This window comes from Melospiza melodia, chromosome 5, assembly GCF_035770615.1.
Source record: "Melospiza melodia melodia isolate bMelMel2 chromosome 5, bMelMel2.pri, whole genome shotgun sequence".
Lineage (NCBI taxonomy): Eukaryota > Metazoa > Chordata > Aves > Passeriformes > Passerellidae > Melospiza > Melospiza melodia.
Window position 1 is genome coordinate 22,990,529 of NC_086198.1, and position 18,125 is coordinate 23,008,653.

The following is an 18,125-nucleotide window of genomic DNA, read 5'->3' on the forward strand; positions in this document are numbered from 1 at the left end:
AAAAGATATAACTTCTGTACTAAACAATGGGACTTGTTTACAGAACATATTGATTTTAAAGACATACACCTGAAAATACTTGCCAACACATGCAAATGTTAGGCACCTACTACTGCACACAGGGCTGGGAAAGCACAATTTTGTCCATTGGTATTTGAGCAACCTTTAAGCAAAGTCAATTTGCAATTGTGTCAGCTGCACCTCCAGTTCCTTTCCAGGGCATACAACAATTCCATGTTTAAAAAACGTAGCTGTGATACTGCCTTACATGGAACAAAGGGAAGCTTTTATATGCCCTTCGAATATTTTGCCAACATTAAATTACAAGTTACAAAACATCTAAATTGGATTTCCACAAGGGGTACTTGCATATTTGCCTACATAAATATACTGCTTTAAATCTGTAAGTAAAAGTTTCCAAGGCAGTACTTTAACTATCCCTTCCAACCTCTCAGACAAGCTACTTCTTGCCCCTTGTTTAGTTTCTCTTCATTTTATTTTTTCTACTTTGCACATGAAGAAGAGAGGAAGCCAACTGAAAACCTAAATAGGTAAACTATCAAGTTAAAATATTTATAATAAGGAATTTGATAATAAAGAATTTCCTCTCTTGCCTTTGCCATAGACTACAGAAGTTTCCTTTGTAGCTTTTAAAAGGTGAAGTGTCACCCTGCCCTGACCACTGTGCAAACTGGGGTGCTGGAGTACATGCTCAAAGTAACACCACTAACCATCCAACCATTGTGTTCTTTTAAAGCAGCAGCAAACCAGGGCAGTATCTCAGAACTGATGGACTCCTTCAAAACTAACCTCAACATCCTTGTATTGTAGTCCAAACTATCAGCAGACTGTGTGAAAGCAGATAAAATCTCAGAAGTAAAAATGAAAGATAAATAAAAAGCAGTAATAGCAAAATAAAATATGTCTTAGATTTTCCTATTCTATGGCACCAGCCCATATTTTGAAGGCCAGCTTTGCTTCACATTGACAGTATCTCCTTGATCTTGCATGTGAAGAGTAACAGTTTAAAATATTTTATTTCTTTCTGTTTAATTTTGAGAGAAGAGGCAGGAACAGGAGAATATAATTATGGAGAACACTCGATATTAAAATGGCTTATCTTGCCACCCTGCTTATACTCTCAAGGTCCCTTCCCCCGGGCAGCCATCATCTCCAGTTAGCATGAGTCAGTCTGACTCCAAGAAGCATCTTCTTCCAGGCTATAAACACCAAATAAACAACCAAAGCAGATCTGTTAAAGAGCAGGGCAAGGAATTTTCACAGGCAGAGGAACCAGGAGAACACTGCCTACACCTTTGGTTTCTTGGGATACATGCAAAATTCAAAACAGCTTAGACCATGAGACTGCAAAGCAGCAGAGCCACAAGACACATCTGTCACACCCCCAGATGCCAGGACCAAGGCTATTTCTTTGATCACTGTTAGTCTGATCCTGACTTAGCCTTCAGCTGTCAGGTAGCCAACAGTGGTGAGTCAGATGCTACACTAAGTGGGAAGGCTGAGAACAGCAGGGGATCAGGCTAACTCATGATTAATCTGATTTCCAAACCACTCATCTCCGTACCTAACCAGAAGCAGCCTCAGACAAGTTATTACCTGACTGGGACACGCCTGCCATGCCTGTCCTATATCCAATATTAACCCTGCCCATACAGTTATGGTGACAGGAGAAAGTGGGCCAACCCACCTGCCTGTGACTCAGTGGGTCCTGGCAAGTGCATTTCTGAGCGACCTGCCCGTCTCCCTGGGAGCCAGAAAAGCAAATGACACACTAGATACAACATGTAGTTCTTCTAATGAGCTGGTATAATACCTGTCTTTCACCAAGAAACTTTTAATGCCACCTTTGCAAGTTTCACTCAGGGAGATGCCCTAGGCATGAACCACACCACAAGGTACTCCCTTCCTCAGACTGAGCAAAGGGAATCCCTTAGTCAGGGCAGCTAAGCACAGAAGCACAGGACAACGGGGAAAACAAGAAACAACAAGCAGTGCTGAACTGCAGCCTCTTACAGAAGAAAGCACTCCCACAGCCATTCAAACACATGGCACTTAGGGCTGGGAACAAGCACTGTCACCCTGGAGATGGATGTTTGTCAGATCTGCAACCACGTCACCTCTTTTTATTCTAATAAATACTGATTAACTCGCTGAAAGACGCAGTCCTCTCATTAAGGGGAGGAAAATTTGCCACAAAAAGCAGTCAGTAACTGGTGAAGAGATATGGTATGGATCTCAACCAACACTCATCAAGGAACTTTGCACTGCTGAAGGCAGGCCTGAACAGCAGTCATGGCCTACAAATGCTGTTGTTTTCTTTGAAAACAAGAAGAGATGCTTTTCCCTGAGTGATGGATTCACAGGCCAATCTCCTCCAATATGTTCACTCACATCACTGAATAGCAGTAAACATTTAGCCCTAGGAGGCTTTTGAGAACTGGAGGAATTTATTGCTTGTGCTGCTGCTCACTCTACTTCAGGTTCAATAACCCATATGTGAGCACCCTGCTCCCCTCCTGCAACCCCCAAAACAGCCCCAGGCTACACCAGAGATATGCAGAGATTCAATAAACTCTACGGTTTAGTAATGAGACTGGGCCAAGCTGTTACTTCTACAGCAGGCACTTCAATTAGCAAAGGCAGGCTGCTACTTAGTGACATGGTAGAAATTACATGGTGGAAACATCTCCCAGACTCTGAGCAGAAGTATTTTGATCCATTTAGCTCAAGGGTTAACTATTTAAATCCATCATTCTGTTAGCCAGTAAGAATGGTGCTGTAGGACTTGACCCAAAAAAATGTTCCTAGTCACTTGAGGGAAGGGAAAAAAGCATTAATAAGATCTGCTTTTAAACAGATTAATTAAACAAAACTGAAACTCAAAAGGAAGAGGAAATAGGTGACAAACCTGGAAAAAATCTTTGTCAAGCCACATAATTAACATCTAATAAGTTTTCTAAAATGCTGTAAATCAAGACAGATTACAGGCTATGGCAGCATATCTTTCAATCACTGACATTTAACTCCATAGAACTTTGCCAAACCACTTACACATTTTTATCCTCCAAACCACTCCAAACCACTCCTAGGATGATAATCAATTCTCTTCAAAAAAAAGAAGAAGCTATCTTACCTTTGCAGAGTCATGTTCAAATTGCCTGTACATGCCTTGATCTTGTTTTGTGCTTCTAGATGAGTCATGCCATCCGTGCTTATGCCATCAATGGTGAGAACCACATCACCGATCCCCACGTGTGCTTGGGCTGCCTTGCCACCGTCATTAAGCTGAAACATTGCAAGAATGGTAAATGAGAAACTTGGACGGTTTTTGTTTATATTGAACACAAAATCACAGTATTTTATTCACAGTGCTGTTCCATGCAAAGAGAAAAACAAGGTATCTTTTCTCATTTGTGAGTCCTGTGAAAATTGCTGCAATACCCATAGGTATTCATTCTTATTCCACTTCAATGACAGGAAAGAACTGCACAGTATAGCCTCCTTTTCAAAAACAAACTCCACTTCTGCTTTGCTGGCTGGAAGCTATGGACACTCACAAAGAGACACAAGCAGGGACAAGCATTCACAGTTTCCTGCACTCCAAGTTCCAGCTACCTTTCTCTTCATACATGAAACTTCGAGGAGAGAGAAAGGCTGTAAACCAGCTTTTTCCAATCTAAATTTTCCACTTAATCTCTTCAACATTCATTTATTTGTCAAAAACTGGTCATGAGCAGGGAAGACTCTCTTAATAGTGAAGCCGACTTTTCCCCAGCTACAAGTACCAGAAAGTCAAAAGTTCAACATCACAGACAGGCTGCTTGCAAGGACATGGTTCTGCCTTTCTCTCAGTAGGTTTACAGGCCTCAGTGACCTGCAGTATATTCAGATCACGATAACAAAAGTCTCTTGAGAAGTCTAACTCTTTGATCAAGGTCACTGCCAGAGTTCAGTTCAACTGCTTTGGTCCACTTGAATGAAACAATATTGCAACAGAAACCTCTGTAAAGTTCACACTATTGGCCCCAATTGAACAATAAATCAATCTTCTCATCTGATGCAATTGAATTTCAACTACCTTCATTCCCAAGAACAGAAACAGAAATTAAAGTAACATAAAATAAGATCTATGCACTGATTTATGTCCCTGGTCCTCAATCTTCTAATTATTTTATAGCAGGCTGAAAAAACATCCTGGATGGTGTAAATTCCCTCTATGTTTCCAACAGCAGAGAAGTTGGAAAAAGCAGTCTGCTTACAGCAGAGATATTGTAGCTGCTACTGCTGTGTATGCATAACCTCCCACCTCTGTCCTCTGCCTGTCTGCAGAGTCTGTTCCTTGAAGGAATCACTGCTTCTAGGGAAGTGCTGCAAACAGCACAATTACTTTATCTTAATTTCCAAAAGCAGAATTCACCTTGAGCCAAAATGGTACTTTAGCACATGACTTGAGAGCTGGTGGTGTTCAGCCAGGAGAAAAGGAGGCTCAGGGCAGACCTCACCCCTCTCTACAACTGGCTGAAAAGAGGGTGCAGTGATGTGAGGGTCAATCTCTTCTCCCAGGTAACAAGTGACAGGAGGAGAGCAAACTCAAGTCACACTATAAAAGGTTTAGTTTGGATACTAGGAAAAATTTCTTCATGGAAAGCATTGTCAAGCAGTGGAAGAGGTTTTCCCAGGAAAGTAATAGAATCACCACCCCTAGAAGTGTTCAAAATATGCATGGATAAGGCACCTGAGGACATGGTTTAGTGGTTAACATGGTGGTGGCAGCTACCTTGGTGGACAGCTAGTGACCCTTAGAGGTCTTTTCCAACCTTGCCAATTCTATGATTCTATGACTTTTCAAAGGTGACCCAAAGTAATGTTTTCATCTCCTCTGTTTTTTAACTGCCCCTGCTTTAGTTCATACAGTAGGGACCAGGAAGTTTTGGTTCCTTGTTACTTTACAAAGTGCAGCCACTAGTCTATACATCATTAACTTCAGCAGAAGTGAGGTTACGTTCTTGAAAACTGTCTGTGGGTAAAGAGATAACAGTGCATGAAATATGAGGGGCTCAGTCTTTGCATTTGTGTATGGTAAAGCTGTGGAAGGTGTCCCATCAGCCTACCTGATATGGTTAAGGCTTTCCTAAAATCCAAGCAACTAGCATTACATGACAGCTGTGACATGTATTGGATGGCATCTGAAGACAAATACTTTAACTGAGAAAAAATGTTGTGTAATGTTGCAAGATACATGCAAATGCAAAACTCCAAAAACATTATCGTTTGACAACATCTAGACTAAACTCAAGAAATTTAACATTCAGTGAATCACTGAATTTCAACATCAATCCCATACTTGCTGATTGCAGTAGCAATCTTAAGCAGATAAAAAACAACAGGGAAAATTTTCAACAAAATGAGAAAAACTCTCCCATCTGATGTTAGCCTGGTGAAAGACAAGGCCTGCAATCAAGGAAGACTTGTCATATCTTCAGAAAATAGCATCCAGGCCCTCAGCATTGCGAGTCAATATAGCTGTTTTAGCCAGAGTTGAAACCAGAGGGTGCTAACAAGGAAAATATAGCAGAGCAAGGAAGTAAAGTAAAAGGCAAAGGAAAAAGAAGACATTCTCATTTCAGAAAACTATTTGACTTGCCAAAATCATAAGAATTTCAAATTGTATTGTGAATCCTTTGACAAAAGGATTCAACAAAAAAGCCAAAAGTCCTCCAAAATTGGGTGTTCATACCCAAATTGTGAGTTAAGAGGCCTGATTACTATAAAACACCAATCATGGAAGCTCACAAGCATATAGAAAGCTATGACCAACACAGCTATTTATAGGAAAGCTCCTCAAACCTTTGGGTGAGGGGTGGGACCTGCCATAAACAGATCCTGCCATAAACCGATATGTTATAGCACGCTGACATTTGCCAGCAAGGTCTGGAAAAGGGAAAGGAACGTAGGGGTGCTAAAAGCTAAAGGTCAAATGGATCGCTGTGATTTGTGAATAAAATTTAGCTTTCTCAGAACGTGTGCAAATGCACATGATGCTGACATGTTGTAATTTGTGATGAAAAAAGAAAAAAGCAACCTACACACTGCCCAGGACTAACTTCAAAAGCCAGCTTCAGGATAACTATATTCATGGAAGGGTGGGTGGCCTTACCATCCCCAGACATGTAAATGAAAACAAATTTCCTAATTAAAAAAAAAAAAAAAGCCAAACATTTCTGTTTAATTCTAGTGACCAACACACAACAACCCACAACCAACCACCCGACTTTCAAGAGGTCATTCTTAAACTGTTGCCTATGGGGATGAAAGTCTTTGCAAGTGCATGTGGGAGACTGCTGTAAACACATTTCAGTAAAATCACAGGATGAAATTTCCTAAAAATAGGTCCTGAGAAGCGTGATGTCCATGGGTACTGCTGTACAGAGAGAGAACTGGTTATGCCTCAGAGGTGGAGCTGTCAGAGATGTATTGAAGGAAATTACGGGACAAGAGTGTGAAGAACTGCACACACAGGATGCCGGAGTAGTAATCTCCTTATCAAGACAGAGTGGATAAAACTTCTAAGTAACACCTACTGATTCTGAATAAGAGATGTGAGTCACTAAGCAGGAGAGGTGAGGTTGATACTCCTAGGAAATCTCAGCCAGAGCGTGAGTATTCCCTGAAAGTACTGGTCAGCTGTTTTAGCACAAGCTGATTTCTACTGAGCATTAACCTGGTTATAAATAAGAAACCCAGCCCAGTTTGCTAAACCGGCCTCTGGGCTGACTGACAGAGGTTTCAACCAATAACATCTCTCCTGAAGTACAAGCATTTCACTGGTTCAAAGTCTAAGTGGCTTACAGATTAGACCAGTGGCTGTCTAGACCCAGGAGGTTCCAATTGCCTATAAAAGTAAGCATCGAACAATAAAGCACCACACTGTTTTGCTGATGACCAAAGTCTGCCAAGTGGGCTGTCTCACATGCATGACCACCAGGTATCAGTCAGCAACCCTGGCTTCTGAAGCATCTGTACTGAAGTGGGAGTGAAGCTACAAGGGCAGTTTTAACCCCAGTGCAAGAGGAATATTATCACAACTATATAAAAATAAGCATCTACACTGAACACAGCAAGAGGAATTCTATCAGTCAGCAACCCTGGCTTCTGAAGCACCATCCACTGAAGTGGGACTGAAGCTACAAGGGCAGTCTAACCCCAGTGCCAGAGGAATATTATCACAACTATATAAAGAAAGAAAGCATCTACACTGAACACAGCAGGGGGAATTAGAACATTTGAAATAATTAAGGATCTTTTTCAGACTGCAGACTCTGGGAGCCTCCCTTTTGACACTTCTTAGAGGCTGAACTATGCATTACCACAAGAAAAAACTGGAACACATAATAAAGACGACATATACCAAACTGTATACACATTCAACCCAAAACTGCATAGATATTCCGATTAGCTGACTCCATTCTGAACTCCACCCAGAATCTCATCTGTGTTTTACCTTTTGGCCCATATTTCTTGTTACAAACTCAATTTATTTTTTTCCACACAGATTTAAAAAATATTCAGCAAATACAGAAGACATATAAATAACATTTGAAGATCATATATTATCACCTACAGATTTATCTCACTGTTTCTTTTTTTTTCTGTACAGGTGATTTTTTTCTTAAAGTGCAAATTTAACCTTAGGAACATTATCCTGCATCAGTGACCCATAAAGTACAGAGTTAGTTATCTGGAAAAAAATGGTGACCCAGAACATACCTTTATTAAATGTGTCTGCATCACCATATGGAAACAATGCAACAGGAGAAGAGTATAGCAGTAAAATATGGAGAAGAGTATAGCAGTAAAATTACAAAACTGGCTATCTAATAATCCAACTAACCTCCAAGCACTACAAATATTCTTCAAATCCTTGATGGATCTGTTTTAATTCTGTATCTATAGTATGAGGCAGGTTTTTTAAGTCAATCATGAATTAGAGCTACAAAAAGCCCCACTTTTTTTCCTTAATGTTACACCACAGACTTGAAAGCTACAGAATTGCCAAACCGGGAATGTTTCCTCTTACTTAATTCCACGTCTCTCTACTCTGGAAAACTCATTTGGAGACTGAAGGGGAGGCGAGCAGGAGAGGCATTTCATGGCCAGGCACCTGCCGAGGCCATTCACCCCCGCAGCCCCCGGCAGGAAACCTCTGCCCCTCCGCAGCCATCAGCGACAAGGAGGAAAGCCAAAAACCAGCCTGTGCCATGCAGGGGTGCACGGGATGCTTTTTAACACACACAAGGGAAACCACCCATCTAATGGAAGATTTTTTTGTTTGGCAAAAAACATCTGAAAAATAAAATATTGTTGTTCTTTTGGTTCTCAACAGCAGAATTCCAAAACCAGAAATATTGTCCAAAATCACATTCCAAATGGAAACACAACAGAAGTAAAACAGTTCTTGATCCAGGATGGATGGACTTAAAGGATATAAAAAGTAATCTCAGCATAGTACTACAACTCAGGTTTTGAAATGCAAACAGGCCAGAATACCCTGGAATACAACTGTTTTATTGAGCTAAATTTCAGCCCGCACACTATTTTGTTCTGCAATAACCAACAGATTTTTAATCTGTACTCTGAAGCTTCAATTAGATATTTTGAACAAGTCTTTCCAGGGTAATTGAATGTGTGCACACATACATGCATCTGTCTCTGAATCAATGTAATTTGCAACCCAATTAATTTCTATTTAACACATAACCACCTATTTCTCCCTCACATGACTAAGAAGAAAACTTGACAAGCAATTCTTCTTTGAGCTGTCATTATTTTGCTTTTACACAGTAATAAATGAATTACTTAAATTGCAGTCACTCATAAGACAAAGGTCCACTGACTAAAGATGGAGACTGCCTTCTGTCTTTTACAAACTGCTTGCCTTGAATCCATGCTAGCTGCAACTACGTTGTATGATGGCACATCACAATGACTTTCCAAAGAAGCCGTTTTGTACTCAGACAGTAAATAATGTTCTCCCACTGCCCAAACATCCTTCAATATCATCTGCAACTTCCTCTGAGAATGTAATGCATTGATCCTGATTTAAAACTCCCTGGGCTAGCTGATATCCATCCAGCTTGATTTTTACCTCTCAAGCGTTTGATCCATAGTTGGCTGTAGCAATTCATTTTAAAGTCATGAATAATCAAAGCAGAAAGCAACCAATGATCTTTGTGTCATTACCATTCCAGCTTCTCTTTTAGTCTACATTTTTCCCTATAATAAAGTATTTTAAATAAGTAAAAGCCAAAACACAAGATACTCATTTAGAGAAAGAACATTACCGAATAACTTTGCAGAATCACAACATAAGCAAAGGGGCAAATTCTTTTATCACACAACATCCTGCCTTTTCATACCACAGGGCTTTATCTCCTTGCTACAATACACTTCATGCTAATATTTACACTCTTTATCTGCCACTACTTTGTTTATCCCTAGCTTTGTTTCACCTGACCAAAGTATCACCTTGCAATGATAATCAGTATTTTAACAGCAAACTCATAAACATTCGTAGAGCTAAAAGTAAGCTAGAAATGCCCCTTTGGTGCATTAATGAAAGAGAGGAACAGACACTCACTCCAAAATACAAGGGGGACACACTAATGCTCTGCAGCAGCACCAACTCCATCACAAAAATTGCACATCTGACCTGACTCGTGCTCCCCCAGGACCTCACAACCCACAGAGCCTGAGCATGGAACACTCAGGGCCAACACTGACCACCACAAGCACAAACAGGGTAAGGGAGTGCTCCAGCATGATATACCTAAATGGGATGGCTCACCAAAGCCCTTCTTCACCTGCCTCCCTGATGGGAAGGAAGCAAAAACCTACACTCCACATTCCTGGAATGTCTGGGACACTTGAGGTCCAGCTTAAAACTTCTGCATGAGGGGAAAAAAAAAGGCATGAGAGCACCTGCTCTTTGTGACAAACAAGCTTCCTCTGCACTCAATGGAAACTGAGAGCTGTATCGTGTTCCTCAAGCCTTTACTACAGCAATATTATTCACATAGCCAACAGATTAGCCAGCCAGCTTTGATAGTCGCTTCCAAATCAAGAACACACATGCCAGTTTTAAAGTCCAGATCAAATTTATACAGCTGAGTTATAAGAACTCTAATGCAGGGTTTGCTGTGGAAAGCGCTGACAGAAGCAGCTATAAAAAGGGGTTATGAGGCAGTCCTCTAAATAAGCTAAAGCTTTTCCCCAAACAAAGCAAGGATCAAAGTTAGCTTAGGTCACAAAACCTGTCTGATTACCAGAGTACTTTGCTATGTACCACCACCATGAAACCCTGCCCTCATCTTGCTCCATGTGGCAGTACTCCCACCTGCTACATTTTCATTTCCCTCCTTTTTCTCTCTGTAACTTTAAAGGTGTTTTCAGACTGATTCATAAAGCTGTAACCTAAGGCATGCACTGCATAATCATTAAATATCCATTAATGTATAAAGAAAAGAAAAAGTGTAAGACAAGTACAAACCACTGTTCTTTGAATGGTTGTAGACCCCAACAGCAGGCTGCATCCCAGTCCTGGTGAGAGGGCTGCCCTTGCCTCCTGGCCTGTCCTCCCACATTCCTCAGGTCTGCTCCATCCCTTTCCCTCCATACACAGCTCCACTGCTGTGATGCAGCAGTGACTTGGTTGAAGCAGACCCAAACCAGCCCTTTCACTCATTACAGCCCAGGGGAAAATAGGGAGAGCCCACAGGCATCCATTCATTTTGCCAGCAAAGAACCACAAAACCATCTCTCATTTCATTCTCAGTTCTGACAGCAGTAACCCTGACAACAACATATATTTTAACGTGATTGAGCTGTGAATATCTATAGTTCCACATTCAGAAATTATGTCAAAGAAAAACTAACAGTTTGAGATTTCCCTCTAAGCAAACATGGCTGCACATGCCTGTGGGTTTATATTCTAGGAAAAAGATTAATGGTTTCAACCCTGTCCTTTTTCCTTAAAATTCTTCTCTTACTGTATTACAACCTTTAATATTTATCTACTGTCTTCCACAAAAACAAATAAACAAAAAACCACCAAATAAAACCAAACTAATTTGGTTTTGGCACTTTAAATGATGTGTTGCATGCACAAATCACTCATTCTATTTATCCATGCATGCACTAAATGTGGAGCTATGCATCTACAGAGGAGCATGAGAGGACACTGACTACTTAAAACAGGAGAGGCACCACATAGCTTAGATCACTCTTACACACGATTGGGTTGATGCAGAAAAGGATCCAAAAATACACATTACGTTTATGAAGAAGAGTAACTGCACCATGTACTCTTTTGTTTTTCAATCACTTAACACCATCTGTTAAGTGGTGAAAATGTGCTCTTGAATATGCGCTCCTCTATTTTTCAATCACTTAACACCAAACAAATGAACTTGAATGCCAGTAGCAGCTCTCAGCTTCCCTCTCCTGTCCCAGAACAGGTTGCCAATAAGCAGGAACAGTTTCCACATGCCAGTGCCAGAAGGATTATTAACTGGTGCCACCTCCCACTTGTCATGGCTTGACTGATCATGGATTCCTCGCAGCTCTGCTCTTCCGTGAGCAAGAACCTTTGCTACCTCTCCTCCCTCCCTCATGACAATCCAACTGCTGCAGGGTGTAAGGAAGCAGAAACAACTTCAGAAAAGGTTCCTTGTATATTGGACTGGATATTTAACATTTGACAGAATGCCACTATCTCGGATTACGGCAAGTCCATAAGTAATTATTAGAAAGTACAATCCCTGCTTTTGACCTTGCTGGTGTGAAAAGGAAGTAGCTAATTACATACAGTAATCAGTTCTGGGACAACTCATGTCTTTGACATGCAACTTAAATATTTTATCCAGGTACTACCACACAAGCTAAAATGTGTATTAATTGTGTGCTGGGAAACACCAACTGGAATTCAAAGGATTATTAAAATGAGTGAAAAGTCACACTCACATCAAAGAGGGATAAAGAAACTATTCCGTTCAAGTGTAGCTCTGTTGGTATGTAACAAGACTAAGCATCTGGTTTTGCTTTTCCAAGCCACTAGCATTCAGGAGATCAGACATGAAAAGATTGCCACCAAGATAGGATGGGCAATAACTTCTTGACTAACAAGACATAATTAATGTTCTGATTGGGAGAAGAAATAATGTCACAATGACAAAAAACAAGTTGACAAAAGGACTAAGGAAAAATAATTCAGACATTGTGACTAGAATCGTATTTGCAGGAGGCACATGGGTGATTCCAAAGAAACTTTCAAAAATACTTTTGAAACACTTGAGTGATGGAAAACCATTTACAGTCACGTGCCAGAATGTCTGAAGATATTTAAGACCCTATCATCCTTGAGAGAATGCTTAGCTTTCACTAAGCATTCTCTCAAGGAGCTCAGTTGTGTTCTCATGCTGCCAGCATGCCTTAAGAGCTCTATTTATTTTAACTGGCTCTCTTCTCTCTGATGATTATTCTTCTGTTCAGAGAGTTTACCGAACTGATCCAGGTTCCTCCCTGGGAAACTGTATGCCAATGGGTAAAAAATACTGCCTACTTAATTTTTCAGAGACAGAAAGAAAACTGAAAGAAAACTTAGCTAGAAACACAACACAAACTTTGTGTGGCTGCCTTAGCTTTTGGGACCTGCACGTCTCTCCTCCAGGAGTGGTTAGTTTTGGGGACTTTGGGGTTTTTTTTGGACAGCCACCACAAGTTAACTCCACAACTAAAGCACATGATTTCTTAGGACTGCCAAACAGGCAACCCCTCAGGAGCCGCTTGATTTGTACCAGAACAGAAGCTTCAAGCCTCTCTCATTTGGAGCAAACAGTTTGAAAGCTTACTGAGTTTTATTGCTGGGCCTCCCAAACAAACACAAAGCAAAGCAGAGTTAGTTTTCTCTAAAGGAGCTTAAGTATGAAGCAACAAAAGGGACTGAGCTCAGCTACTTCCAAAGAAATCAATTCCCATCCTGTAAAGCCCCTACATATGACAATGTCTGCAGAGCATAAAATGGTCTATGTCCTCCCTCCCCAGACAGTGTAATGTTTATTCTTTCACAGATGATAAAATTAATTGAACTAACTGAACATCCATCTCCTTATTAATCTTAGTAGCCAAATATGTGTCATCTTGTTTTTATAAGGCTTTCAAGGTCTAGGATTTAGCTCCTCTTAATGGGATATACCTTTTCTGCATTAAATGTGATGCAATCACCCCAGGCTTGCCAGAACATCCAATTTAGAAATACAAATAGCACAATATATTATACTGTGTAATTTAAAGATACATTTATTTTTCTTTTCAGTACCTCTCCCAGGACAAAGAGCCTTGTACATGGCAGCAACGAGAATGAAACACAACTAATGATGCAATTCTACACATGAAAGCAAAGCAGAGAATCAAGTGGGGAGCCAGTGGCAAGAAAATGCTACTACAAATCAAATCCCTTGCGATACACCAGCCATTGCTTCACTTTCCACCTATCCAGAATCCAGGCATGCATAAACAAGCAGAAAACAACCTCCTTGCTTCAATGAACTGAGATGATGTCAAGCTGCACCATATAAAGTAAGGAGAAAACGGAGGCAAGTTCAGACACTCCTAGAATTGGTTATTGGCACAAATCATTTGTCCAGAGAGGACAACTCGCCTGAATGCCATCCCGAAGTGTCACTCTGCAAAAACTGTACAAGCCCATCTCAAGGTGAAACCCCAGCCCAGCAAAAAGAGCCACCACACCCAAAGAACTAGCACAAGAGGCTGGAGACTGAGCTGCACTTGTGCCAGCTCTCTGTTGAGCATGGAGCTCAGCACCAAGGAGGAAATACACAAAAAATGCATCAGGGTGCAGAAACTCCTCCATGCTACATTAACAGGGGCATCATATTTTAAGTATAAAGGCACCAAGGCTTATGGCAACTCCCTTTGGCAACATGGAAGAAAAAGGCAATTTTAAACATGTGAAAGATGACAAAGTTTAGATAAATAAGCATGCTCTGAAGTGCATGGGGTAACAAATAAACCAATCATGGCTAATATGCTAACAGCATAAGCACACAAAAGCACAGTTCTGTATGTATGTGCATTCATGCAATGGAGAGAGAACTCCTTAGGATTAGTCAAATGCAAACTTGTAGCACAACAAAATAAAACAAAGATAGCAGACATTAGTAAGTCCTTGTGGGTGTCTTGCCTTTTATACATCAAGGGAATATTATAGCAGTCATTTGTTTTAAGCCAGTCACATACTGGCTAAAAACCCAAGTATGAAATATTGCAGAAAAAGAGTCCAATAAAAAGCCCTCAGAAAACAAGAAACACATTTTAAAGCAGTTGCATATTATTTAATAAATTCATACAGCTGTTTTTAGCTAAGACACACAAATCTTTATCATCAGCTAATAAGGCTTATGAGAACATATAACAATTTCAAGTTTAATTTTCCATTTTATATGTATATACATATATATACATGCAATACACTGTTTTAGTTTGCTTGACTTTAAACATTACTTTTATGTGATTTTTTTATTCAGTTCCAGGTGTGGGTGTTTGTGTATACATTTTTTAATGGATGTAAAACACTGAATATGTTACTATATATCGTGGTATACATACATGTTCTTTAAGAAAATATTTGTGTATAAATATTTATTCTTACCCACACCTCTATATAAATAAAAATGCATTTGTCCTCTATGCTAGAGACCTGTGTGAGAAGATCACTTGAAAATTATCAGTGTTTTTTTAGGCAGTGTTCAACAAAAAGCAGTTGTCCAGAGAAAACAGGGAGCTATTCAGGACAAATTTTCTGACTGCAAAACTAAGACCCTCATGTTAAGTGAATTTTCCTTACCATTCAACTGCCAAATGCATTACTGACATGCAAGACTAAACAAACCCATGCAAAACCTCCTTACGAAAGCTCCAGAGAGGAATATGCTTTTGCACTTGTTGCAGCTAAGAACTTTGACAAAATTTCTCACTGCTGCGTTTTAGCCATCTTCTGAGTTTTGCTGCTGAGAGTTGCACTCTAATTATAGTAACCTAAAGTCTGAGTTAGGCTGCAACATGTTTTTTTCTTCCTTGGACATCTGGAGATCAGAAAAATTACACATACAGCTAAACAATGAATAAAGCTGGTTATCAAATAGCTCTGAAGAAACAATGAAGAAAACTTAACCCTTCAAAAGCACTTCCTGCAACAGTCTGCCCCTTGCTCTCAGCCTGACACTGTGCACTGGAATGTGTCCGGCCATTCAAAGTCTGGGCTTGCACAGGAATCTTGTAAGCTTAAGCCTGTTAGCCATGACAGCTCTCTGCTGTACTTTCTTTTTTTTAACTTTCACTTTCTTTTTTTCTCTCCCCCCCCTCCCGTTTGCATGTATGTAGCCCTACACTATCAAACTAAAATCAGAGGACATTTCAAAGTTAAGACACAGAAAAAGAAACCCTCCCTATCCAAAGCAGAGTTTACAATCAATATTGTCACATCTGAGGAAACAAGCATTTAAATAATTTAGAGTCTTAAATTTGGGACTAAAACCAAGACTGCTCTAGCATTCTGAAAAAAAAATCCTATATACACTGGTGGTTACAGGCAGAGCTTGGAAACAATTCCAAGTAAAACAACAAAACACAAAAACACAGTATGCATTCATTCATCCAACTTGATCCAAGACAGATGGTATGGAAAGCCTGCAGATTTTTTTCTGCTATCTTTGTTTGGTGGGTTTGGGTGTATTTTTTGATTTGTTGGTTCTTTTGTGGGTTTTTTTCTTTGTTTGGAGGAGATGTTTTATGTTACTATATGGCTGGCAACTGTACAAAATATTGATCCTTCACACAGGAGCCACAGGTTTCCATGTGATTTAAACTCTTCTCGACCTCTGAGATCCAGACACAGCCTCCTGAACGCCTTCAAAGCTAAAGAGCAAAAGGCTGACCAACTCACAAGGAGAAGGCTTGCGAAAAATATGATCATACAGTGGACATATCAAGTCCATTAAACTTTTCAGGCATGGAATTTCAGGGTTTTTTCACCAACAGCAACAACTTTTACTGTAGGAAGACTCCTGCTAGATTTCAAGTAATTTCTTAACGTAAACATTACTTAAAGAATTGCTGGAAGTAAGACTTTGGATGAGATTTATATAAAAAAAAATGGGTATATCTTTTTTTTTCCATCTTGTTTTCTTGAATTCAACATCAGCTACACCAAAAGAAGAGAAAAGTTTCTGGTCCTTATAAATAGTGCTCTTTTTGACCAATACTTTGGTTGCAGCAATGATGATTTGTTTGTTTTTTTATTGCCCTACTACCCTGATTGTTACTCAGCTTTGTATACCTCAAGTTTGTGTAGGTCACTCATGAGTAAGGCTCTGGTAAAAGCTGTTAGTGTGAGTGACAACTTATTCATCGGCAGAAGAAAGACAATTTCAAAACAAAAAGGTGTTCAGAATAAATATTGGATGTTTTCTGCTGAAAGCTTATCTTGAAAAGAAATTCTTCACATCAGTCCAAATCCAAGAAAAGTTATGCCTCTCTTCACCTACCAACTAAAAAGAGCAGGTGGGAATATCCAAGCAAAGCGAGAACCTGCTCCTTCCCCACAGCAGGATGCATCCATCAGCTGTGACAAACATTCAAACACACAACTCAACACACACCAGCATATAACTCACTTCAGTGAGACAGAAACCTTGAGCAGCACTGCATTAACATTTGCAAAACAGCTCCTCAAGACAAAAGAAATCAACTTTCAGCTGACAAACTTGGGTTGGGGGGAAAAGAACCCAACCAAGCAAAACCACCCCCATATACTGAGGTGAGACAGGGAATGCAGACAGTTTCCAAAATCACTGAGGCTCCACCTTTAGTTTATGGGACTATTTTAAAAAAGGCAGAAATATCAGAGTCCTGCCCATTCTCTCTCTCCCCAGACATCATCAGGCAGGATAAGAAGGGTTATGCTGAGGCCATCACAGACTCAGGCTGGCCACCAGAACCAGAAGCGTCCAGGGGCTTCCCACCCACCCTTGATTTAAGGCAGGCTTCATCAACCACCAAATAGCAACAGCACCTCCAGTCCTGCTTCAGCAGGAGGAAGGCAGTAATAACAACACTCGTGGAAGCAGAAAGTGAGAGCAGCCAGTGACCTTTGGTGAGCAATGTTCTCGTGTCATATGAGCTGGTGACATCAAGGATTCACATCAGCCTGATCTGAAAACGCACTGTGTGCATATTTCCTGTCTATTTAACAAACCAATTCTAGGGGAAAGCTTTCTCCTCATAAACACATCATTTTTGATTCAACCCTTTTCTAAAATGAAATGTTCAAGGGAACAATGAAAATGCCATTGAAGGATCTGAGCTCTTCAAACAGCCATCCATCACATCTTCCTTGAAATTAGCAGCTTCAGACATTCCTCTCCGGCCACCTATTAGAAGGCATCAGATAACCTAAAATTACATAACCTACCAGAGGCAGGTCCTGGATTTACAGCACACATATCCCTGAGTGGCTCTTCCAGACACTGAATGGTCTGGAAGCATTTCATGCTTCTCACTAGTGTTCAGTTACACCCCGTACCACTAATCCAAAAAAAGGTTTGATTTTCCAGGGAGCACAGGGGTGTTTTCCCTGTCTTCTAAGCTGCTAGACTTAAGCAGCAACTTAGCACAATTATAGCTACAAAAATATGTTTAGGCATGCTGAGAATAAAGGATCTTCATACCTTAAATAAAAACAAGAGCACACTGTGATCAGAATTTTACATAATTAGCACCGACGTGGCTACAAAAATGTAAGACCTAGCCCTACTTGAACTTGATGCTGAAATTATTTTAATATGATTAAATTCTCACTTGAAAGTTTTGTTTCATTCACATGAAGCAATTCATGCTGACCAGGAACGATCACAGGCAAGTTAAATTTGTGTTACTTTCAGCAGGAGTCTTGCAGGTGGTTACATTGAGAAAAAAAATCCTCTACAAGAAAGGCTTGCAACATAGTGGGAGACGCCTTTTTTCCTCTTCCC

The 18,125-nt window shown here is 40.2% G+C and overlaps 1 protein-coding gene across 12 annotated transcripts in view; it reads right to left on the reverse strand.

Moving 5' to 3' along the window:
• The window catches only part of PDLIM5 (PDZ and LIM domain 5), a 139,364-nt gene that overhangs the window by 80,494 nt on the left and 40,745 nt on the right, over window positions 1-18,125 (reverse strand). For all 12 annotated transcript variants that reach the window (XM_063156592.1, XM_063156596.1, XM_063156595.1 and 9 more), the window contains exon 3: window positions 3,155-3,306. In XM_063156592.1, coding sequence (XP_063012662.1) covers window positions 3,155-3,306 — 152 coding nt within the window. The remainder of the gene's footprint in view (window positions 1-3,154; window positions 3,307-18,125) is intronic.